This window comes from Sorex araneus, chromosome 5 (assembly GCF_027595985.1).
Source record: "Sorex araneus isolate mSorAra2 chromosome 5, mSorAra2.pri, whole genome shotgun sequence".
Taxonomy (NCBI): domain Eukaryota; kingdom Metazoa; phylum Chordata; class Mammalia; order Eulipotyphla; family Soricidae; genus Sorex; species Sorex araneus.
In genome coordinates, this window is record NC_073306.1 from 202483545 (window position 1) to 202509068 (window position 25524).

At 40.5% G+C, this 25524-nt stretch overlaps 1 protein-coding gene across 2 annotated transcripts in view; it reads right to left on the reverse strand.

Moving 5' to 3' along the window:
• ANTXR2 (ANTXR cell adhesion molecule 2) overlaps positions 1-25524 on the reverse strand; it is a 147937-nt gene that overhangs the window by 81038 nt on the left and 41375 nt on the right. For both annotated transcript variants that reach the window (XM_055140639.1, XM_012934024.2), the window contains exons 10-11: positions 24393-24462; positions 15940-16018 (exon numbers count right to left, since the gene is read on the reverse strand). In XM_055140639.1, the coding sequence (XP_054996614.1) occupies positions 15940-16018; positions 24393-24462 (149 nt within the window). The remainder of the gene's footprint in view (positions 1-15939; positions 16019-24392; positions 24463-25524) is intronic.

Here is a 25524-nt window from a genome sequence, read left to right on the forward strand (position 1 = left end):
GAGGGTACAGTTACAGATTTATACACTTTTGTGCTTATACTTCCCTCATACAAAGTTCGGGAACCCATCCCTTCACCAGTGCCCATTCTCCACCACCCGTAAACCCAGCGTCCCTCCCACCCTCCCCAATCACATCTCCCCCCCACCCCACCCTGCCACTGTGGCAAGGCATTCCCTTCTGTTCTCTCTCTCTAATTAGCTGTTGTGGTTTGCAATAAACGTGTTGAGTGGCCGCTGTGCTCAGTCTCTAGCCCTCATTCAGCCCGCAACTCCCTTCCCCCACATGGCCTTCGACTACAATGTAGTTGGTGATCGCTTCTCTGAGTTGACCTTTCCCTGGAACTTGAGGCCAGCCTCGAAGCCATGGAGTCAACCTCCTGGTACTTATTTCTACAGTTCTTGGGTGATAGTCTCCCACTCTGTTATTCTATATACCATAGATGAGTGCAATCTTTCTATGTCTGTCTCTCTCTTCCTGACTCATTTCACTCAGCATGAAACTTTTCATGCCCATCCACTTAACTACAAAATTCTTGACCTCCTTTTTTCTAACAGCTGCATAGTATTCCATTGTATAGATGTACCAAAGTTTCCTCAACCAGTCATCCGTTCTGGGGCATTCGGGTTTTTTCCAGATTCTGGCTATTGTAAACAGTGCTGCGATAAACATACATGTGCAGATGTTGTTTCGATTGTACTTTTTTGCCTCTCTGGGATATATTCCCAGCAGTGGTATTGCTGGGTCAAATGGGAATTCAATATCTAATTTTTTGAGAATCGTCCAAATTGTTTTCCAGAAGGGCTGAACCAGTCGGCATTCCCACCAGCAGTGAAGAAGGGTCGCTTTCTCCCCACATCCTCTCCAACAGCGGTTGCTTTTGTTCTTTTGGATGTGTGCTAGTCTCTGTGGTGTGAGGTGGTATCTCATGGTTGTTTTGATCTGCATCTCTCTGATGATTAGTGATGCAGAGCACTTTTTCATGTGCCTTTTGGCCATTCGTATTTCTTCCTTGGTAAAGTTTCTGTTCATTTCTTCGCCCCATTTTTTGATGGGGTTGGATGTTTTCTTCTTGTAGAGTTCAACCAGTGCTTTATATACCATTGATATCAACCCCTTATCTGATGGGTATTGTGTAAATATCCTTTCCCATTCTGTGGATAGTCTTTGGATTCTGGTCAATGTATCTCTTGCGGTGCAGAAGCTTTTTAGTTTAATGTAGTCCCATTTGTTGATCTCTGTTTTTACTAGATTGCTTAGTTCCGTGCCACCTTTGAAGATACCTTTATCTTCAATATCGTGGAGGGTTTCGCCGACCTTGTCTTCAATGTACCTTATGGTTTGTGGTCTAATGTTGAGGTCTTTAATCCATTTTGATCTGACTTTTGTGCATGGTGTCAGGTCAAGGTCTAAACCCATTTTTTTGCATGTGGTTGTCCAGTTGTGCCAGCACCATTTGTTAAAGAGGCTTTCCTTGCTCCACTTCACATCTCTTGCTCCCTTATCAAAGATTAGATGGTCATACATTTGGGGTTGTGTGTAGGGATATTCCACCCTGTTCCATTGGTCTACGGCTCTGCCTTTGTTCCAGTACCATGCTGTTTTAATTGTTACTGCTTTGTAGTAAAGTTTGAGGTTGGGGATGGTGATGCCTCCCATCATCTTTTTCCCAAGAATTGTTTTAGCTATCCTTGGACGTTTGTTATTCCATATGAATTTTAGGATTGCTTGATCCATTTCTTTGAAGAGTGTCATGGGTATATTTATAGGGATCGCATTGAATCTGTATAATGCTTTAGGGAGTATTGTACAGGCAGAATTTTTTACAGAATTCTCCCAAACTTTTGTAATGATGGGGTACTATTAACTACCTATATTAAACAATAAGGCAAAATACATATCTAAATCTCCAGACAACAGATGAGACCAGCAACAATGGTTTTTGCTGGCAAATGATTCATGCACAATGCAAGTATGCAACGTCCTATTTTTATCTTGAAGATCTTCCTTGAACTCAGAACTTCATCTTCCTATTGGACTTCTTCCGCTACCTAACTGCAGTCTGCTTCTCTTCCCAAGGCATCTGCCAGGGCTTGGACTCCAAGTCAACTCCATTTAAGAAACTTTCCCCAAAGGCCTCCCGTAAACCCTTTAGCTAGAAAATTCTCCTGCTTGTTATATAACGCTTTGTTCTTTATACTTTCACCTTTACCACTTCCTCAGTTTGTTCACTTGTTTGCCTTAAGATGAGCTACAAAAAGTTATTTAATTTCTTTTTTTCTGCCACTGGACTGGAGCAATAGCGCAGCAGGTAGGGTATTTGCCTTGCACAGGGCCAACTCGGGTTCGATTCCTCCATCCCTCTAGGAGAGCCTGGCAAGTTACTGAGAGTATCCCACCCGCACAGCAGAGCCTGACAAGCTACCCTTGGCATATTCGATATGCCAGAAACAATAACATCAAGTCTCACAATGGAGACGTTACTGGTGCCCGCTCGAGCAAATCGATAAACAACCGAACTACAGTGCTACAGTATTTTTCTGCCACTATTCATTTTAAGCTGGGTGCTGGGGTTAGGAGGATGTGGTATAACCAGGCTGTTCAATGTATAGTCCATGCTTGGCATTTTAAATTATTTATTAAAAGCATGAACTATAGAGGAATCATACCTCAAGCGTCACAAACATCAAGAGTGCTCACTGAATAACAGTTAGCTTCCCTGAAAACTTTGCATCTCTTCTAAACTTCCTTGAATTCCCAATAAAATCTGGAGGGTGGGTGTGTGTGTGTGTGTGTGTGTGTGTGTGTGTGTGTGTGTGTGTGTGTGTGTGTGTGTTTTAAAAGCAAGATGGAGAGTTGGGGCTTTATATTTATATGGCAACTTTTCAGAAATACATTTCCTATCATTCAACACAAGTCACAAGTATAATCCCAGAGGTCAGAGCAATAGCAAGGGGAGACAAACCTACCAGTATTTATATTAGGATGGCGAGTATTTAAAATTAATGGTCTAGAGTTATATTTTTAAGCAAGTAGCTTAATTTCTCTAGGCTTCTGTTTTCTAATCCATGGAAGAAAAAAAGTTTTCCCCAAAGTATAAAACCTTCTTTGTGGAAATTCCATTACTGTCATATCTCTTAGAAAATCACAGCACATCTGACATATGTACAAAGTTCTGAATGAGGGGCTGGAGTGATAGCACAGCGGGGAGGGCGTTTGCCTTGCATGTGGCCGACCCGGGTTCGATTCCCAGCGTCCCATATGGTCCCCTGAGCACAGCCAGGGGTGGTTCCTGAGTGCAGAGCCAGGAGTGACCCCTGAGCATCGCTAGATGTGACCCTAAAAGCAAAAAAAAAAAAAAAAGTAGTTCTGAATGAGTTTGCACTAAAAAATAATATATATGATAAGCCAGGGGTAGAGAATAATTCAAGGGTTAAGGAGCTAGCCCTGCACATAACCATCCCCCAGGTCAATCCCTGGCACCACCACATAAGGTCCCCTGAGCACAGAACCAGGAGGAAGTTCAAGCACCTTCAGGTATGGCTCCAAAACCATAAGGTCCAAAGTCCAACTTAATTAGAATAACACTCCCCCCTCATAACTATTTTAATACCCTATAAAGATAAGATAAAATGGTGGGAAATCTAAAAGACTTTTTAACGTTTAAGCCACAATGGTAGTAGCATTTAATCCGATTATTTAATAAAATTTGAAGAATAATGCATAATAATATATGCAAAAATAGATAATAACCACTATGTAAATTTAAAAAAAAAGAGAGAATACCAGATTTGAAAAACAATTTGTAAATTTGCAACAGCATAGACAGACCAAGAGGGTAGAGACGGTAGCGAGCTACAAAGTATTAACCGCCAGGGTAGCAGAATAGGGCGAGGGCTAGAGGGCTAAGGCACTTGTGTTGCCTGCCTCTGACCCCAGTTCGATTCTTTTGCACCAAACATGGCTCCCCCAAACAATACCAAGATTTGCTCCTGAACACACAGCCAAGAATAGCTCCTGAGCACTGCAAGGTGTGACACAAACCCACTTCCCTTTAAAAGAAGAGAAAGAAAACAAAATAGTAACTACCAGAAGGAAAGAGGGTAAGTGGATAATAAGACAGAAAGGGCCCACAGTAGGGTAAAAAACTGAAACTGGAATTCTGGTGCAAACACTATAATTAAGCTTATACCGGTGTTAAGTTTAATTCTGTGCTCAGGGAAGTTTCGTTCATTAATTTTTTTGGGGGGATACCCAGTGGTGCTGAGGACTTAATCCTGGCTCTGCATTCGGGGATCACTTCTGGCAGGGCTCAGGGAACTACACGGTACGGAGGGGATCAAACCTGGTCGGCCACGTGCGAGGCAAGTACCCTACCCACTGTGAAATGGCTCTGGACCTTGGCCCCTAATTCCATACACCTTAACACCTTCATAATGTTATAGACCAAGGTTACTAAAACAGCGAAAAAAAATTTTAATGTTGGCAAAGACATGCCAGTAAAACGTTCGGTTTGACTAATCAGAAAAATCTTAAAAACTGTGTCATTTCCTTCTATCATTTGTTATTACCGCAATGAAAAAAGACTACCGTAGAGTCCTTGGAAACTATCTCAAAACAAATCAATTTTCAAAAATACTGGGTTGCTAGCACTTTCAGCTTAATAAAATCATCTAGAATATAAACTACAAAACATTAATTTCAAACATTTTCAGTAACTTATTAAAAATCAACCACACATGACCAATTAAAATCTCTCCTTTGAGTTCTAATTTTTCATGTGGGTGTAAGAAGAAATAAACATATAACCTATTAATGTAGCTGAAGATGTTATGGTATAAACTGACAAAAACTGACACCACCAAAGTACTATGTAGAATTGACTGTTTCATTTACTGAATCTCTCAAAAAATTAAAGCTAATGACAGAAACTTCACACACATATTAACTTCATAGAACACAATCATCTACATTTCATCATTCCAAGTAAACTAGACAATACTCCTAAATAATGTTTATATCAAATTAATTTAATATTTTATAAGATAAGCACTTATCCAGCAACTTTGGGTGCAGAGTCTGGTACAATGAAAATATAAGTTCAACATTGCTGCTGTATCCTAAACATCTAAGTTCTTGTCTTGCAAAGTGCTGGAAATAATTCAGAGTATTAGGAAAATTACTCCAAGTGCAAGTGTACTCATATACACTGAATTTTAGATAATCTTGAACAAATCATGCAAGTTTTCACACTTGAGCATGCTAAGCTCTAAAATTAATGGGTAAAATGGGAAAATAAAAGAGCAAAAAAATAAAAAGTAAAATGGGAAAAAATATGAAAAAAAATGCAAGCAAACAAACAAACAAACAAAAAACATAGAAAGCCGTGTACTGGGGGAAATGAGAGGGAAATGCCAAGTAAAAGGGGTTACAGAAGATCCCTCAAACCTGCAGCTGGTTGTGTATGAAATCAACTCAACTCCCCCTCCCCCATAGGCAGAGCAAACAAGCCCCAGCATTCTCTGAGACGGCACATATTCACGCGGTGCTCTGTAACTTCCAGAAGTTTCCGTGAACACTCGACTTGCCTTCTTCTTAGAATTCAAACTCTATGTCTAGAAATAAGGTCATGCAAATCCAGGATGTGAATCTACAAAAGATTTGGTAGTTGGTTTTCTTCTTTCTACGAACATCACATGGGCAGGAAATTCAGAAATTTGTGCCTACAGACTCAAATTCTTGACTTCCCCTCAAAAAAAAAAACCACCTCTGTTAGTAGCACTGACAGAACATTAGGCGCATCCAGATGCAAACACACATTGACTATGACAATACTATCACCTCAACTGATTCCAAAAACATCGCTCCAATAAAATGAAAAATGCATACTTCCTAAAGACTACACACCTCATCTTTATCACTTTTAAGCTAAGCATGGTGGAAAACGGCTCGGAGGAAGCAAAGAATGTAATGCAGCCTGACCTTGCCATAAATGTAGGAAACACCGCCTAGGGGCCCCAGCCCAGACTTCGGCTCAGTTAACGACACAAATTCAGCTTCCCCCTTCCTTTGTTTTGATTTGCCAAGCTCTTATCAGAGCACGGGTGACTTCAGTCATGAATGGGAAACAGTTTCATTGTTCACATCACTTTATAAACAAATTCAGGAAAGGTCAAACACTTGATTTCAGTCCTGCAGGCAGATACTATGCTGCAAACTGCAAACTGAGGAGTTTGATAAAAAACGAGGCAAGGCTGATCATGGTTTTGAAAAGCAGAAACTAAAAATCTCCCACTTCTGGCTAGGCACACCTTTTGTTAAATACCGGCCTGATCAAGAGGCCCCAAAGTCACTTTGTTCAACAAGTCTCCCTGAAGGTCAAAGGTTCGCTGGAGAGCCAAGCCTTGGGCCAATAATTACACAGATGAGGTCTGTGCAAAGGAAGACTTGCCTGTCCAAGGCCCTGCCTGAGCAGATGGACCGCCTTGCACAAGTGTAAGAAACCCAAGGAGGAAGGGGAGACAGAGTGAGCAATTTCCTGCAAGACGAGGAAAAAGACAAGGTTAGTTGAAACACAGAATCTGAGGTCAGCTTTATAGCACGCGACGTTGCTGAAGAAGAGAGGAAACAAAGGTTTCTGGAAGGCAATACAGAGAACAAGGCATTTTGGCTTGCAAGTGGCCGACCCAGGTTCCATCCTCAACATTCCATATAGTCCTGGAGCCGCCAGGACTGATCCCTTAGTGCAGAACTAGGAGTAAGCCCCAAACAGCCCTGGGTATGTCCCCTGCCCCAGAAAAAAAAAAAAAAAAACAGCACTTTTTTCTCTCTTGCAGGAAAAATAAGCCTTTTATTTCATTCATTTCTACTTGCTGGAATGGAAACGTTTCATATGTAGGGCCAATTCTTAGTAACTACAGTTCTGAGCAACTAGAGTTTGTTCTGGACATTTTCAGATGTGCATGAAGACAAGGGTGTGAAATTTAGCTGAGGCCGGCAGAATAGTTGTAGAGGCTGGTTAAGGCCAGGGCCAGGGAGATAAGTTCAGCCTGGAGCAAGCCCAGGCTCAATTCCTAATACCACAATTCCTCTGAACACTGCCAGGGGGGATCCCTGAATGCTGATTATGGCCCCAAAACAAAGAAACAAAAGGCTCTTGGGCCAAAACTCTTTCAGGGCTTAACCAGAGATCTATTTATTAGTACCTTGAGCTTAATGTTAAAGTGGAAGTGATTTACTTCTGACTAATCTTAAACATACTAAGCTTTTTGCTTCCCTTTGGTCTGAGGACTTTTCGGCCCCACCCAGCTGGTGCTTTGAGGAGTTACTTCTAATCCCAGGGTGAAGGTCCTGGGAGGAGTCTGGAACTCTCTGTGGTGCTCAAGAGATTTGTATTTGGGTGATGAAATTCAAGCAGACACCTCCTATCTACAAAGTATGTGTCCAATAGAACTCTGAGTTATCTCTTGGGTCCCAGAGTCAAGTTTTGACCTTCATCTGCATCTCATTTCCTTTCCTCCATTAAAAAACAATATTTTTTGGCCTTTTTTATTTATTTATTTTTTTATTAGTGAATCACCATGAGGTACTGTTACATACTTACAAAACTTTCGTGTTTGCGTTTCAGTCATACAATGATTGGTTACCCATCCCTCCATCAGTGCCTATTCTCCACCACCAACGATCTCAGTATTCCTCCCACCCCTCCCCACCCCCCTTCTGTGGCAGGGTATCTCCTTTCGTTCTCTCTCTCCTTTTGGATGTTGTGGTTTGCAACAGAGGTATTGAGTGGCCATCCTGTTCAATCTATAGCCTATTTCTGGCAGCTCCCAACCTGAGTGGGTCCTTCAAGAACCCCTTACTTGGTGTTCCTTTCTCTGTCTAAGCTGCTGTTTCCTCCAGCATGTGAGGCCAGCTTCCAAGCCATTAAAAACAAATTCTAGACAGATAATCCAAACCTTTACAAATAATAACTAAAACATTTACTCAAGAAAATCGCAGATGCATTTAAAAAATATCAGACACACTATTATGCATAAAAATAACTACAAGAAAGAGGAATCACTCAAAAAATGCAAACCAGCATGGTAACATGTTGCAATTTCTCTAGAAAACAATTTATCATAGCAACCACATTAGAATAAAACGAAAGTTAAGATGGTCTCTACAATGTTTGAGTCCATGAATTTAGAGTTAGGGTTAAGAAAACACTGTCACAAAATACATGATTTCATTGACTGGATTATTTGGGAATGATTTTAAATCAGAAGTTGACAATCTATGGCCCCAGGACCAAGTTCATGTAATCTAATTGATAAAACACCCAGCGAGCTAAGAATACTTTTAATTTTTTACTACTATTAAGCAGAGAGTCTCTTGCCTGCACGCCTGGCTGTCTTCCTTGGGGCCCCTCAGAGGGGATGGGCTCCAGCTTCCCTCCCCACCCCGAGCAGAGCTCCCGGCAACCGAAGACCACCGGAACCTAGCTACAGCCATGCTCGAGGCCCCTCTCCACACGTTCAGACAGGCCTCATGCATGAAGGTACTGGCAGAGGAACCCAGGTGTGTGTAATCCCATCAACGGCCAACATCCAGAGAGAGACTTAAAAGCGAGCTCCCAGAAGCGATTTATTGTAGCCTACTTCTCCCTCTGGGAGAAAATGGCAAGCTTCTGAGAGTTTCCTGCCCAGGTGGGATGGCCTTGCAAGCTTCCCATGGTGTATTCATATGCTAAAGCCAGTAACAAGCTGGATCTCATTCCCCTGACCCTGAAAGCCCCCAGTGTGACATTGCTGGGAGGGCCAAGTTGAGATAGACTTCTAAGATCTCAGGGAAAGGACAAAATGAGATGTTACTGAGCCCGCCCAAGAAATCGGTGATGAATGGGATTTTCATGATTCATGATTTTCGTGATTGAGCTAAAAAAATTTAAAGACCAAAATGCTATATGAAATTCAAGCTTCAGAGTACTGATTTTGTTGCACGCAATCATGATCACTTTTTTTCCATGACGCCCACAGCTGCCTTTGTGCTGTAATGGCAGATTTCAGTATTCGTGATAGAAACTGGATCGTTCCCAAAGCTTGAAATATGTACTATCTGGCCTTTTACAGATAAAGAGTTCCCCACCATTGTCATATATGTAAGTCACACTAGAAGCTAGTTAAAGAGTGGACTGGAAGAGGTAATGGAGATTGTGGTGGCAGGGACTAGGGTGTAGGGAGGGACTAGGCTTGGTTTCAGTTCTCAGTGCTACTATTTAGGTAGAAATAAAGCTGAAGTTGGTTGAGTACTCCCGAGTACCCAGGCTCCCTATGGACAATGAATGCAGAATCATCCTTTGTCTGCTCACCCTGTCATGAGTCCAGTGTGTTATGTTCCCCGTACCAAAGAAGCACCTTAGATTTGCATCAGTGTTTTGTAAGACAGGAAGTAGCTTTCATATAGTGCGTCAGGCAGTGTCTAGAACTCAAGACGTGTTCATTACACATAAATCACAAGATTTACTAGTGGTCCGAGACAGTCAGGGTGAGAGATGAGCAATGTCTCGGCACTTTGTAACGAGGAGACACACTCAGGAAACCTGAGAGGGGATGAGGAAAACAACCGTCTACATACAACGTCTCCCTCTCCAACTCGAATCCTCAATCTCTTCATCTGAACCTCCGTCTCCCCACTGGTAAACCCTATGTACTGCTACTTGCATTCACTCATTTGACAGGAAATTTTAGGGCAACTCCCCTGACTGACAACTACATTCTGGGAGAAGAATAATGAGCAAGACAGAACCTTAGCTGTTAACCTCCTAAAATTACTGACAAAGACCCAGAAGTAAACAGGAAATGACAGTTCAGTGACTGAAGTGTCTTAACAGGACCCAGTATGGTGAGAACACACAGAAGGCTTCTTTGCGAGATTTTTACAAGATCAGCCAGTTGATTAAGTAATGCTGTATTTTATTTGCCCTTTCGATGCCTAAAAAAGACAAAGGCATCGTTTTATAATGAGTAATATTACAAACTGCATCCTACCTAATCATCATATCTGAACAGTCAAGAGACTATATTCATGCACAGTATTTATAATAGTATTTCCCACTGTCATAACCTATTTTTAATAGAGATTCAATGCATCAGCAGGTACAGCTCATCAACTTCAGTGTCACTTTTTACATCTATAAAATAGTACTATTACTACCAGATACCAGAGGTGAATTTAAATACAAAATAATGGTCAACACTGATGAGAAATATAAAATTATCCTTATCATTATCAATATCTGTCACGGTCACCCCGTTGTTCATCGATTTGCTCGAGCGGGCACCAGTAATGTCTCCATTATGAGACTTGTTATTGTTTTTGGCATATCAAATGCACCACGGGTAGCTTGCCAGTCTCTGCCGTGCAGGCTAGATATGCTCGGTAGCTTGCCGGGCTCTCCAAGAGGGGTGGAGGAATCGAACCCGGGTCGGCTGCGTGCAAAGCAAACATCCTACCCTCCAGGTCCTTGAGCACCTAAACTGCACAGGGCCAGAGTGATAGTACAGCAGGTAGTGCCTTGCCTTGAAAGTAGCTGACTCAGGCTCAATCCCCGGTACCCCAATTGGTCCCTCAAGACCTAACAGGGGCAATCCCCGAGCTCAGAGTCAGGAGTAAGCCCTGAGCACACCCAGGCATTCTCCCACAACCAAACAAATAAATGAATGAGTTAAATTTATAAGCTTTCCTTCAAATATTTTCCTTCCAACTAAGTATATGACCCCAAATTCGTTTCCTCCTTGTGTGTGAACATTCTCCCTATTCCCCTCCCCTAAATCCTGCCCTTCTTTCAAGACCTGATCTATCTGGGGTCCTTCAAAAATATGATCTTATTCTGATGTTCTTTCCCTTCTTGCTCCAAAGAGCAAGAAGTCACCCCTTCAGCTATGTGCCATTTGGTTAACTAATGCATGCCACACGACTTTCAGATCTGTACCTCCACTGCACACCTTTCTCTAGAACTCCACACATGCTTAGACATTCAACTGCCTTACTGAAATTCCACGAAGATGACCAGTGGGCATCATTATTCACTCAACATTTCCAGAAGAGAACTTTCTTTCCCAAAAGTATTCCATCTCATGAAAACTCATTCTTCTTTTATTCTTAGGTGAAAAACCTGGTTCTAGTCTAATTCTTCCTCTCATACACACATCTCATCTAACTATGCATCCCTAATGAGTTTCACCCTTGCAGTGGTTATCACAGAAGCCAAGACATGGAAACAACCCAAATGTTCAAGGACAGATAAATGGGATAGAGATGCAGTGGGACTCTGTCACTGTCATCCCATTGCTCATCGATTTGCTCAAGCAGGCACCACCAATACCGTCTCCATTTTGAGACTTGTTGTTACTGTTTTTGGCTCTGCCGTGTGGGCGAGATATTCTCGGTAGCTTGCCGGGTTCTCTGAGAGGAGCATCGAACCCGGGTCGGCCTCGTGCAAGGCAAACGCCCTGCCACTGTGCTATCGCTCCAGCCCCATAGTGGGACATATACCAAATGAAATTACTATGCAGCTCTATACGAAAAAGATGAAATCTTACCGTTTGCTGCAACTCAAATAGAACTGCAGGCTATTATGTTAAGTCAAATTGTTATATACAGACTACTATTATATTAAATTAGGAAATAAAACTTCATCCATGTACCACTGGGCCAAATAAAGGTTAAAAGTTTGTTGTTGTGAAGGGGAGAGATAGTAGAGCAGATAGGCATTTGTTTGGCATGTGGCCCACCTGAGCCATAAGTACAGAGCCAAGAGTAAGCCCTCAGCACCGTCAAGTGTGGCCCAAAAACAAATTTCAGGAAAGTTTGTCCCTGAGATTTATGGGCACCCACATGTGCTGACTTTGTAACTCTGCTGACTCTGTAACTCCCTCCAGACCCTGGAATTTGCCAGCAACCATCTGTGCTGACTCTCTCTAAGCTAGAGGAAAATATGCTCTGACCCTGAGCAGTGCAAAGGAAACCATCTTCTCCCCTGTTGATCAGCTATAATCATAACTTACTCGCCTCGATCTTGTTGAATGTGAGCAATACTGATTTCAGTTAGCCTGGCATGCTTTGATTGACGCTTTGTTTTACTACACACTGGAATGTAGCGTGAGGGTAGAAATGTGATTGCAGTCTTTGAGTCGCTCGCCAAAGTGGCCCTGACCCACTGCACAGTGTACTGGACAAATAGAACTTTCTGTCTATCTCTCCTATTTTGGTCTTGGCGGCTCTCACTGAGTTTGGGCAAACTCGGGTGCAGCAAATAAATCAGAGAAAAAGAACAAATACCGGGCGATCGTAGCCATCTGTGGTATTCAGAGAAGCATAAAAAGGGAACAGAAAGTATCAAACAATAATAAACCCTTTGCTTCGGATTACAGAACTGAGATTACCAAGCGGGGAGGTGTAAGAGGAGAGAGTGGAGAGACGGACTCCAGTGGAAGATATTGGGCACTTTGGAAATGCACTATGTACAGCAGAACCATAAATGTTAATATTATTGCAAATATATCAAATGTACTATAATAATTGAGCTGGAGCAATAGCACAGCGGTAGGGCGTTCGCCTTTCACGCAGCCAATCCATGTTCGATTCCTCCGCCCCTCTTGGAGAGCCCGGCAAGCTACCAAGAGTATTGCACCCGCACGGCAGAGCCAGGCAAGCTACCCATGGCGTATTGGATATGCCAAAAAACAGTAACAATAAGTCTCACATTGAGAGATGTTACTGGTGCCCACTCGAACAAATCGATGAACAATGGGATGACAGTGACAGTGACTATAATAATTAAAAGGAAACAAAAACTTAGAAGGGCCAGAGCAATAGTACAGCAGGGAGGGCACTTGCCTTGCCTATGACTGATCCTGGATTGATCCCCAGCATTCCATAGGGTCCCCTGAGCATTTCTGAGTGCAAAGTCAGGAGTAACCCCTGAGCATTGCTGGGTGTGGCCCACAAACAAAAAAAAACAAAGAAAAAGCCATAATGAATTTAAAACATAGTCTTTCTCCTCCATTGCTGAACCGGTCACAGAATTAGCCTCTATCTTTCCTTTTTGTCCTTTATCAGCAATGACAGTTTTCACACAGCAGCGAGAATGATGCTTTTCTTTCAAAACATTAAATCTCACCTTCACCTCACAGAGAACAAAGGTTCAAGTCCTTACAGTGATTTTCAAAATGACACACTCGGTTTGCTCACTTTACTTTCCTGCCCATCTCAAGATCCCTTTCTCTAGGAAACTGGTCATCTTGTTCTTTAAATGTGCCTAATGTCACTGCACCTAATATTGACCTCTAGCTGCTCCCCCTACATCAAACACTCTTTCTGAGGGTGGTCTTCAGGGCTCCCTCCCTAACCTTCCTCAAGACTTGGATCAATTCTACCTTGTCACTGAAAATTACTTGGATCCAGTATTTAGTATTATGTTACTCTTGCCCCATGGCTGACTTAATCAGCCTGTTTCATATTTTACTCTCAAACTGCCGCTAGTCACATTACGCTATCCTGAGAGCTACACTTCCAAATGTAGAACTACAGGAACTGTAAGAAGTAAAGTACAGTACAGCTGTACTGTACTTTTTTAATTTTATTAAAATTATTTTTTAATTTTATTGAATCACCGTGAGATAGTTACAAGCTTTCATGTTTGAGTTACAATCTCACACTGATCAAACACCCATCCCTCCACCAGTGCACATTCCCCACCACCAATATCCCAGGTATACCCCCCCTTTCTCACCCTCCCCCTGCCTCCATGGCAGACAATATTCCCCATACTCTCTCTACTTTGAGGACATTATGGCTTGCAACTTGCAACACAGATACTGAGAGGTCATCATGTTTGGTCCATTATCTACTTTCGGCACACATCTCCCATCCTGACTAATTCGTCCAGCCATCATTTTCTTAGTGATCCCTTCTCGATTCCATCTGCCTTCTCCCCTCCGCTTATGAAGCAGGCTTCCTGCTATGGGGCAATCCCCCTGGCCCTTGTATCTATCTACTGTTCTTGGGTGTCAGCCTCATATTATCATATTCTATAGTCCACAAATGAGTGCAGTCCTTCTATGTCTGTCCCTCTCTTTCTGACTCATTTCACTTCCCATGATACTCTCCGTGTCATTTATAAACTATTCTTAAAGTACAGTCCAACCTGTCCATTCCAGAGTCATTTGACTCAGCATTTCGCACAGCTAAATTGTAGCTACAGGTTATAAAATGCTGAATGCCTGCTACACAAAAGAGGTGAACAAAGAACACTGGGAGGTGCGAAAGGGGAAGGAGGGTGGAGGAGACCCCTTCAGTGAGCTGAACTCGAAAACCCTATGTACCAGAAATATTTGCAATCTCAACCACATCCTGACAGATCAGAGAACTACTAACTGTAACATCCACAAAACCTGCAAATTGCAACACACCTTGCAGATGAAAGGGGGAGGGGAAAAAAGTAACCTAGTAACTCTCAGAATAGAAGCAAATATTTGAAAAGTTACCCAAGAAATTCAGCAGGGACTCTGGGGTTCCTGTGGATACTCAGTTTCTTTGTAATATTCTCTTACCAGGGAAAACACAATTACCCCTTATTCAAATAATCCTGAGTTGTTTCATTTTCTGAAGAAGTCTCCCAAGACATCAAAACATTAAAAACCAAAGGGCTCAAAAAATTGCACAGTTGTTAAGATGGAATCCCAATTCAGCCCGTGGCACTATGTGATTCCCCAAGCAGTGCCGGGAAGGCCTTTGAGCACAGAGCAGAGAGTCAGGAGTAGAACCCAATACTTCTGGGTATAGCCCACCACCCTAAAGAGATATAAAAACTCTACATCGTGACACGTGAGCAACTGCTTCAGCAGCTTTTAAAGGTTAAGCAAATTTCTCTCGTTTGATGCATTAGTTGCTTACATAATAAAACAAAATTAAATCATGTGATCACAAAAATAGAACATGGAATTAAATCATGTGACCATCCCCTTTTGGTGCTTTTTGGTTTCGTGCTGAAAAATCTAACGCTACAATTCCCAACAATTCAAGAAATTCACAACAAGGAAAACCACTGCCATCAGTGCGGTTTGAAAACAGTTCAAAACATTAGGAAATGCAAATGCATCATCTCAACTAACACGTGATTTTAAACTGACACTATCGAGTTCTCCTGATCAATTTCTTCCTCGCTTCAGAAGCACCAATATTTAAGATGAACAAACATAAGCTCGCCTGTTAGAAAATAGTGATGACTTGAAAAATTAAAAACCTGTTGAGATCTATATTCAAACACCCTAGCAGGAACATACTATTCCATTTCTATATTGATTTTGTTATTGTTGTGGGGGGGCATCAAACACAGGATGATACGTCCTGGAATATGAACAACAAGTGCCTGATTCAGAAACCCCATTCCTCCTTTATTTTGAGTTTTTCTTTTTAGTAGTGCTCTGGGGAGCACGTGATGCAGGGATCAAACTCAGGGTGCATCCTACCACGTTAAGCCACACTCCCTGCCCTCTTATTTTGATTTTAAATGGAACTTTTGAAAGCTATATATATATATCAAAGTAGAACTGTATATTCTACATTTAAATTCCATTTAAAGTTGCTGGAGGGAAAAAACAACCAGCTAAAATAAAGTCTAGACAATTGATTCCTTATCATTGTCTTCATTCCTTCTCTTCATTTCTTTCTCCTTTTGCTCAAGGGCCAATATGTGGTGGCAAGAATCACACAGGATTGACACTGTCAAGGTGAGTATCTTTACACTCTCCAGCCTGTAATGTTGCTCTATATGTAGAAGGAATTATTTTATACCTTTTCTTTATTTTTATTTTTTGTAGTTGAAACAACACTAATATCCAAAGTCACTTCTGAAGAATATTTTTTAATGTGATTTATGGAAATTTTTTACTTACACATTCTGTGGCAGTCACGACTAGTGATTGTGAAATGCCAGATTTTCCTCCATTAAAACTTACAGAAACATCGAGAGTTCTGAAAGAAAGTAAAACAACAATAAATTAAAATCTAAAGTGTCATATACTTTTATTTCCAAGCCAATCAGAAATCCCACTTAAGAGAGTCTCAGTTTTTGATTCAGTTTCTCACAACTTCTCTTTCTTAATTGCAGTTTTCCCTCAGTAGCCCAGAGAGACAAATTTCATAAGTAATTTCTCATTCCCCAAAGAAGCGTTAACACAACAGATACAAGAACTCAATGAAATGCCGTAATGCTGAGATTATGTCAGGGTCACAAACGTCTATGAAGGGTGTCAGTACAGATTTTAGATGCCATTTAGTTTACTTTTTCTTGTCCTTAACATTACTACCATAGGATCATTACTTAATATAAACCTAGAAATAACAATAAACTATTAATCTGAAGGAAGATTACATTTCATTCATAATAATGTCAATATTTTGATGACAATATTTCTATTCATAATAATGTCAATATTTACTAAAGTAATTTTAGCAATTCAGCTCTTAAAGGAGCTTATCCTAGCACTTAAAATTCAACAGAAATGGACCAATTCTCTAATAAAGGAAGAACTTAAAACTTTTCATGTTTATCCAAGTGGATAAGAGGAGAAGATATATTTGTAACAAAGTTTATTCTAGTAAACAAAGTTTATTCCACCAGTAGAAATATATGCTGATGAGATCTTGTGGTCAACTAAAATAATGGTTTTATCACCAAATTTCCATACAGTATAAAGCTCTTGTGTCAAACAAGACTGAGTTGAGTTACCAGTACCTTCAAGAGACAGAAAAACACCTGGTAATGGTTTTGATGTATAGATCAACTGAAAATGTAACCACCACCTTCCAAAAAATCAAAACATTGTCATGCAAACTGTACTAATAAAGACTACGTTTATGGATTTCTTACAATGGGCAAAACACTTTACACTCATCTTCCTATTTAACTCTCACTGAGAGGCAATTCATTGACAAAACAGTAGCATCATTTCTAATTTCCGAAAGAGTAAACTAAGTTTATAAGGGAAACTCACTGACATGTTGCACCTAACTGACTAGTGAAAGTGTTTTATTTTCACACTATTAATCTTTTTTTTTTTTTTTTTTTTTTTGCTTTTTGGGTCACACCTGGCGATGCACAGGGGTTACTCCTGGCTCTGCACTCAGGAATTACCCCTGGCCGTGCTCAGGGGACCATATGGGATGCTGGGATTTGAACCCGGGTCGGCCGCGTGCAAGGCAAACGCCCTACCCGCTGTGCTATCGCTCCAGCCCCAACACACTATTAATCTTAATCATTGACAAATGCTAGTATCAACTCCAATTTTTACTATTTCAACTCTCTGCGTCCTTAAAGTCTCTATAACTGAGAATGTGGGATCACTGTATCACTGTCATCCCATTGTGCATCGATTTGCTCGAGCGGGCACCAGTAACATCTCCATTGTGAGACTTGTTGTTACTGTCTTGGCATATCGAATACGCCACAGGTAGCTTGCCAGGCTCTGCTGTGCGGGCAAGACACTCTCAGTAGCTTGCCAGGCTTTTTAAGAGGGGCGGAGGAATCGAACCCGGGTCGGCCACGGGCAAGGCAAACACCCTAGCCACTAGGCTATCGTCCCAGCCCTGTGGAATATAAAATAACATAATATGAGACTGACACCCAAGGACAGTAGACACAAGGCCCAGGAATATTGCTCCATGGTTGGAAGCCTGCCTCATGAGCCGGGGAAGAAGGCAGCTGGAACAGAGAAGGGATCACTAAGAAAATGATGGTTGGCGGAATCATCAGGAATGGGAGATGTTTGCTGAAAGCAGATAAAGGACCAAACATGATAGCCTCTCAGTACCTGTACTGCAAACCCTAAGGTCCAAAAGTAGATATAGAGTAAGAGGGAAATTGCCTGCCACAGAGGCAGAGGAAAAGGAGGGGGGGTTATACTGGGGACATTGGTGGTGGAGAATGTGGACTGGTGGAGGGATGGGTATTGGACCACTGTATGACTGAAACTCAAACATGAAATTTTTGTAACTGTATCTCTCAGTGATTAAAAATAAGTTATTGAATACAGCAGCAATATAGAGTGTGAGTGTAAAAATAAATATATGGCTTAAGATTGAAAAGGAGAGGAGTGGGGTAAATCATGAAGAATACTGAAACGCATCTTTAAACATTTGCAATTAGTTTTAAGCCAGGCAGAAATATTGACTGAATCGTGTTTCACAACTATCACAAAACAGAGCAAGACTGAAAGAATAAATTTCTGCAGTAGAAAAATTAGTTAATATCTTAGTGTATTTTCAATAAGAACCAAAGCTGAATTTTACTGAATGGCAACAATAAGGGTAGTGTGAAAATGAAAACTTAGAGTCATTATGGACTTGAACATTTACTGAATGTCAGAAGCGGGAAAGAAATGATTTAAGATGACTTCAAAGTTTCTGGTTTTTTGTTTTGTTTTGTTTTGCTTTGCTTTTTGGGTCACACCCAGAGATGCTCAGGGTTTACTCCTGGCTCTGCACTCAGGAATTACTCCTGGCGGTGCTTGGGGGACCATATGGGATGCCAGGGATCGAACCCGGGTCGACCGCGTGTAAGACAAATACCCTACCCACTGTACTGTCGTTCCAGCCCCCTTTTTTTGTTTTAACTTTTTGGTTTTGGGGGTCACACCCAGCAATGCTCAGGGGTTACTCCTGGCTCTGCACTCAGGAAGTACTCCTAGTTGTGCACAAGGGACCATATGGGATGCTGGCATCAAACCCGGGTCCGCAGTGTGCAAGGAAACCGCCCTAACCACTGTACTATTACTCTGGGCCCCAAAGTTTCTGTCTTGTACAGGTAAGTAGACAGTCTTTCATAGAAAACATGGGTGAAGGAGCACACTGGAACAGAAGTACATGAGTTTAATATGGGAACTTGAAGTTTAAGGTGCCTTTGGGGAATACAAGTGAGTTAGTAGACATTTCGACACTAGGTATTTGGCTAATGAATTGAAAACTAGATTTAAAAATCTTGCCAGGAATTTCAGGGGATAAACTCTCTTCATGTATATGTTTGTAGGTATTCCACCTCCACAATAAAAATTAAAAGAATATGAGAGATCTTTCCCATACATGAGACTTTTTAAAATAAACACAGTATGGAAACAATAAATGGGCAAAGTTAGTCATCAAGGCCCCCTCCACGCCCATTAGCCCCTCCCACCCTTCACACACTTGTCCCTAGACCAGCTCTCAGGTTCTGTTGACATCTGCCAATTTTTATTCCCTAAATGGGAATTATTATGTAGTAATTCTAAATTCTCCATGAGGCTGGAGATTTTTGTCTATAAAGTGAGCTTGCGAGGCAGAGGTGAGGTCGGCAGGGTCCTTGGGAGTGAGGGAAGTGGGTTTTCTGTTGACGGGTGTGATGCTGGACTGAAGTGTGCATAAAATGAATAAGTGGAGTTCATCTCTCTGCCTCAATAAGAATAATTTTTTAAAAATCTCATCAGGAGTTTGTGGGTTCATCAGCAAGAAAAAGGAAGCCTTGAGGAGATGAGTTTAAGTCAGAAATCCAACCACAGTGACGGTCATAAGTATTTAAAAAAGAGAAGATTAAAGCAATATCTGAGAAGGAAATAGTCAAGTAGGTGATATTATCAAGTCACGAAAGATGAAGGAAGGACCATCTGAAACTCGACTACCCACCCAGAGCAGACGGTATAGGTGGCAGGAACGAGAACAGGCTGAGAGCTCTAACTCTGAACTTCTTTCTCTCAATTGATTCTACGCTGTTTAGACTTGCTGGAAAATATCTAAAAGCCACTCCCTACTCCGCCCTTAGGATACTTGCATCAAAGTGAAAGGATTGAAGAAACCTAAGCAATTAAATATAAAAACAGTGCTTGAAGTGTGTTTCATTTCTCTCTCTTTTTTCCCCCATGCCCCTGGCTATATATTCCCCAGCTTTTAGTGAGGCATCATGGTTTACAATACGGTTAAGGGCAGTTTCAGGCACACAGTGCTCCAAGACCACCTCACCATCACAGTGCCCCCTTGTCTCCAGCAATGTCTCAAGGTACCCTCCATCCCCACTAGTCCCTCCCACTCTTAGTGCACTTGTCCCTAGACCAGCTCTCAGGTTCTGTTGACAGCTGCCATTTGTTATTCCCTAAGTGGGAATTATTCACTAGTGGATTCGCTGGATACATGAGGCTCTGGTATCCCCCCAGCACCTGCAGACCCAAGCATCATGACCTTCCTGGGTCCGAGCACGCAGACATATACCACCCAGCTAAGTATTGTGGGAGCAGCCCTTGGAAACTAAAGTATCAATAGGGAAGTTCCCAAAAATATTCATAAATAAATATGTATTTATGAATGCAAGAGAATAGTTCAACTTCAGAGCTACTCTGTCATGAGAGATGTCATACTCTATGAAGTACAGTTGACATTTCAATCCATAGTAAACTCTTTGAAAAGTACTCCTTTGCTACTTGAACTTCACACATGTCCAATAAAGACTTCCATTTTATAATCTATCTTAAAAGGTTCAAAAATTAAATAGAACTGTGAAAGGCATTTGCTAGAAGTAATAAATAATTTATTTCCAATTTGCATATACCAAAAACTAAACTGGCTGCTACTGAGAAAGTTATTAAAATTATAATGACTAAGATATGCTAAATCAAATGCTATTGTTTAATACTCTGCATACTTTTAAGAAGTTAGTTTAATACATAGTAAAAATATGGGTTAAAAATAAGATTTCTTATTTGTAAATGTCTTATAACTTACTGTTTAGGGCTAAATATATTTCCTTCAATGGGATTAAAATATTTTTCAGATACCCAATATACGTGCATGTCTATAATAAATTTTGAGCTGAATGATTGATAGATACAGAAGAAATAAATGTGATATTGTAAATATTCTCACTTTTGAACTGAAAATAAACCCTTCTTAAATGCTTTACATTTTTAATAAATAATAAAATTGGAGTTTAAATAATAATTAAATTTTGGTGCCTTTCAAAAATATTAAATATCAGGACTGGAGCAATAGTACAGTGGGTAGGGCATTTGCCTTGCACGTGGTCAACCAGGGTTTGATTCCCAGCATCCCATATGGTCCCCTGAGCATGCCAGGAGTAACTCTTGAGTGTAAAGCCAGGAGTAACCCCTGTGCATCGCCGGGTGTGACCCAAAAAGCAAAAATGAATAAATAGATGGATAAATAAATAAATAAAGCTGTATTCCTTACCAGAAACTTACTAAAGGATAAAAGATTTGGTTTTATCGTCTCCTACAAAAATAGTGGAATTAGGGATTACATAGATACACATACACATATATACATAGGCATATTTTTCTAAAGACATGCTCCTGAGAATCTGTGCTGAAGATAAAATTTGCCTAATCAAAACAAAAACGTAACTAATCAATTTTATTTCAGGAAAATGAGTTATATTGAAAAATAACAATGTTGAAGAAAATAAGAGTATGACCAAGTCAGACTCTAACCCCAGTCAGCCACACCATTCATCTCCATGATTCTCAGTATCATGTGCCTAATTTTTTCCAGATATACTGATATCACACCTCTTCTTACCCAAAACACTGACAAGTGTCTCCCACACTGGCTTTTAAGAGAACTAATACTATCAGTTTCATCTGATTTAGATATTTATTTCATATTTGCCAGAAGATTCTGGCCAATGTTTTTGAAAGCACATTTAACTATACCATATGCCTCCTTAAATCATCTCTATCAAACAAGCTGTAGAATAAGGCTCTGATTCATTCTGTTCTGTTTTTCTTTCTTCACAATGTGTTTATGTATATTTACCCAATTTGTTCTGTTCTTCTTGCCAAATTACAGGTTTGAGATCTCAAGTACTGCAGAGCAGCTGTGCTATTGTGGCGGTCCCACAAAACACGGGTCAGAGAGGAATCCTGCACCGAGGGGCTGTGGTGCCCCCATGCTAACCCACGCGCAGACTAGAACACAGAGGATCCCAAGAACTTCACAGTCCCTCTACTCAAACTCACAGGAGACCTTGGAGACAAATGAATCACTGGCAAAAATTCATCCCAAACCATCTACAGATTTTTCTTGGTAAAACAACTTAATCACAGGACCTTTGAAAATGAAATTGTGTCCAACGGAAGAAATAGAAGAGAATAACCTGTCTACTACCACCTGACATGATTTCTGTTTCAAGCATTAGTTCATACTAGCCTTAAGATCTTTATCAAATGAAGACACTTAACAAGCAGAGATTTCTCAAAGTGAGTTCACTTCAAAGATCCATTTCCGCAACGCTAAGCACTGAACTAACTACCTGCATCAGTTCACCCAGACAGCTTTCACTTCTGTTTACTCTGTGACATCAAGTGCCAAATACAAACTTCAGTCCTGTTTACTTAGCCATAATTTTAGTCCCTAATTCCATATAAACATCTTCATGTAAACCCTCTTTCAAACCCAAATTCACAAGCCCTATGCATTTAACACAGTAATCCTCCCCCAAAATGTATTTGAGGAAGTTACATAAATACGAGAGAGGAACTGAGAGAGCCGGCTAATGAGATGAGACACATGTCCGTGTGTGCAGCTCTGAGACTGTGCATCTGGCTTTGGGGCTGTCTGTCTAGGGCTACTTCACCAGAGTGTTGTTAATTATTTAAGTGCGAGAACAAGGGGAACCATCACCACATCTGTCACGCTCACACAGGAAAAGCCTTCACTCATTGTTGGCCAGATGTGTTTATTTGAAACATAGACTAACTAGCTACTTAATGGGTTCCAATCTTTAGCCAAAAGCTAATTAGGTAAACATATTAAGCATCAGTCACCTTACAAGGCTAAACTGTTTCAGTTGCGTGATTTTTAATCCAGTCTCATAAAACAGCTCATCACCTACAAGTGAATCTGAGGAACTGTCACGGCAAAGACAAGGTCTGTACTACTTGAAACATACTTCAGAGAACACATAATGATGTCCCCAAATACATTAGCAGATAAATTCCCAAGTTCTGTCTAAGTGTTATAATGCACTCCCTATCAAACAAAAGAAGTAATGGAATTTTTTTTTTTTCAGACAGATCTCCTTCCCAATACGTTCTGAGTTTGATGATTTTAAAGAGAAAAAAAATCACACATTGGTCCCATTTATTTTGAAGTGAAGTTTCAGAAGTAATGGTCAATATATATCTTGAATATTTAAGCATTCATAAAAGTTAAGGATGCAAGTCAACTTCAAACTATTAACCCCCTTCCTCATCAGGACGAAAATTATGATCTTCACACTATAAACACTAACTTAGATTTCTGAAGTAGGGACGTATAAGATCTATTTTTTTCTACTCTAGGTACAATGTCAGTAGAAAGTGAGCTGACAAAATTATATTTTATTTATTATCCTAAGCATAGACATCTATGTAGCTATTGGCCAAGGCTTTCATAATAGAGTAGGGAAAAAAATCACAAATGGAAATACTAAATTACTAGTGAAGTTATTTGTGTACAGGTGATTAGCATAAGAGCCCTTCATCCAAGCTAAGCATTATTTCTTGACAGCACAGAGGGTAGAGCGTTTGCCTTGCACGTGGCCGACCCGGGTTTGATTCCTCTGCCCCGCCCGGCAGAGCCTGGCAAGCTACCTGTGGTGTATTCGATATGCCAAAAACAATAAGTCTCATGATGGAGACGTTACTGGTACCCGCTCGAGCAAATTGATGAGCAACGGGATGACAGTGATGACGGTGACAGTGATGCAGTGAAAGTGCTCTCATTATGGTATACTACCACACAAAGAATATAAGAATACAGACCTCCGATAAAGAGATAATACAAGGGTTAAAGTACTTGTTTTGCATGGAGCCAAGCTCTGCTCAACCCCCAGAAACACATGTGTTCCCCCAAGCACACCACAAGCAATACTAAAGAGACCCAGGAATAACCCTGAGTATCACTGGGTATTACCTGAAAACCAAACACACACACACACACACACACACACACACAAACACACACACACACACATACAATTTAACACAACACAAATAAAAGCACAAGTATTTCTTAGTTCTTGATGAGCCTTAAAAAATCATGTTCCTTTTTATCAATAATTTCAATGTTTATATACTATAGTAATTAATCAAAATCTCACTCTGGAACTAGCATGCATAGCTCTGATTATTTTAAGTGTCTAACAAATTGACCCCATAGAGTCCTTTAATCAAATAAAATAAAACAGATATCACCATCTTTAACCTACTAAGTACAAACCAAAATGGTCTTATTTCAGATTCAATCTGTATATCTAGAAAAGATACAATGAAAGAGATCTGCAAAGTAGATCTGTCACCATTTCCTAATAAATTACAGAAGTACTTACTCTCCAACTTTACTCAAGGCAGGTGCAGGACAGAGCATAGAATTAAGACCCACGCTTACTGGATGGACATCTAGAAAATGAAATATCACTGCATTAATACAGGACTTTTTATTCACATAGTTCCATTAATAGTATGAAGAGGACAGAGTTAAATGTGAGAATATATATTATTATATTATTATATAATATATTATTATGTACTAATATATATTATGTAATATGTGTTAGTGTGAAACACCAAAATTATATTCATCTAAAGAAGGTGGAAAGAAGAATAAAAAGTGAAGTACATGCCTCATTGATGTATACAGCATTTGTTAATTATAAATTACAATTTCTGACTTAGACTAAGATTACATGCACTTTTTGATGCTATGAAATTATTTCCTCCCACCTTCAGTTTTGCAAATAATTTAAAATGTTCAGAACAAAGGATACCTATTTCAAAAGCAGAATTTTAAAGTTATGGAGAAAAGATGAATAATTATTGAGGGAGAAATAATTTCTTTCAAGTTTAGTAAACTTATCATGTTTACAATAAATACATGTTATAAAGTTGAATGCTTAAGTAGCCCTTGTAATACCATCTGGAAAAAAAGGATCTAAAGGGTGATCCACAAGCTTTTCCCATGCTGATCCCCTGTGATCTTGTGTCCCATCTCCATTCTATAGGTTAGCTTCCTGGTCTCAGTCTGTTGCCCCACGTTTATGCAACCTATGGTCCCCTTGGAAAATTTGGGAAATGCCAGAGTTGTCAATATGGCCCCTAACTGAGAAACATTAACCGAGACTATAAATAACATTTACATAATCAAATGAATAATCCTAGAATGTGAATGATGCTTATTGACTCTGACTCCATATATTTGATAATTTACCTTTATAAACTCCCTCTTGTGTCTAAATAGAAAAGTGTTTATAGGAGCCTGACAGAGAGTACAGTGGCTTAGGTAGGCTCTTATCTTGCACATGGCCAAATCAGGTTGGATTCCCATTATGTCCCATATGAATGGTCCCATTAGAAGTGATTCTTGAGCCCTTCTTTGCAAGCTACCGAGAGTATCCAGCCCAAGCGGCAGAGCCTGGCAAGCTACCCGTGCGTATTGGATATGCCAAAAACAGTAAGGATAAG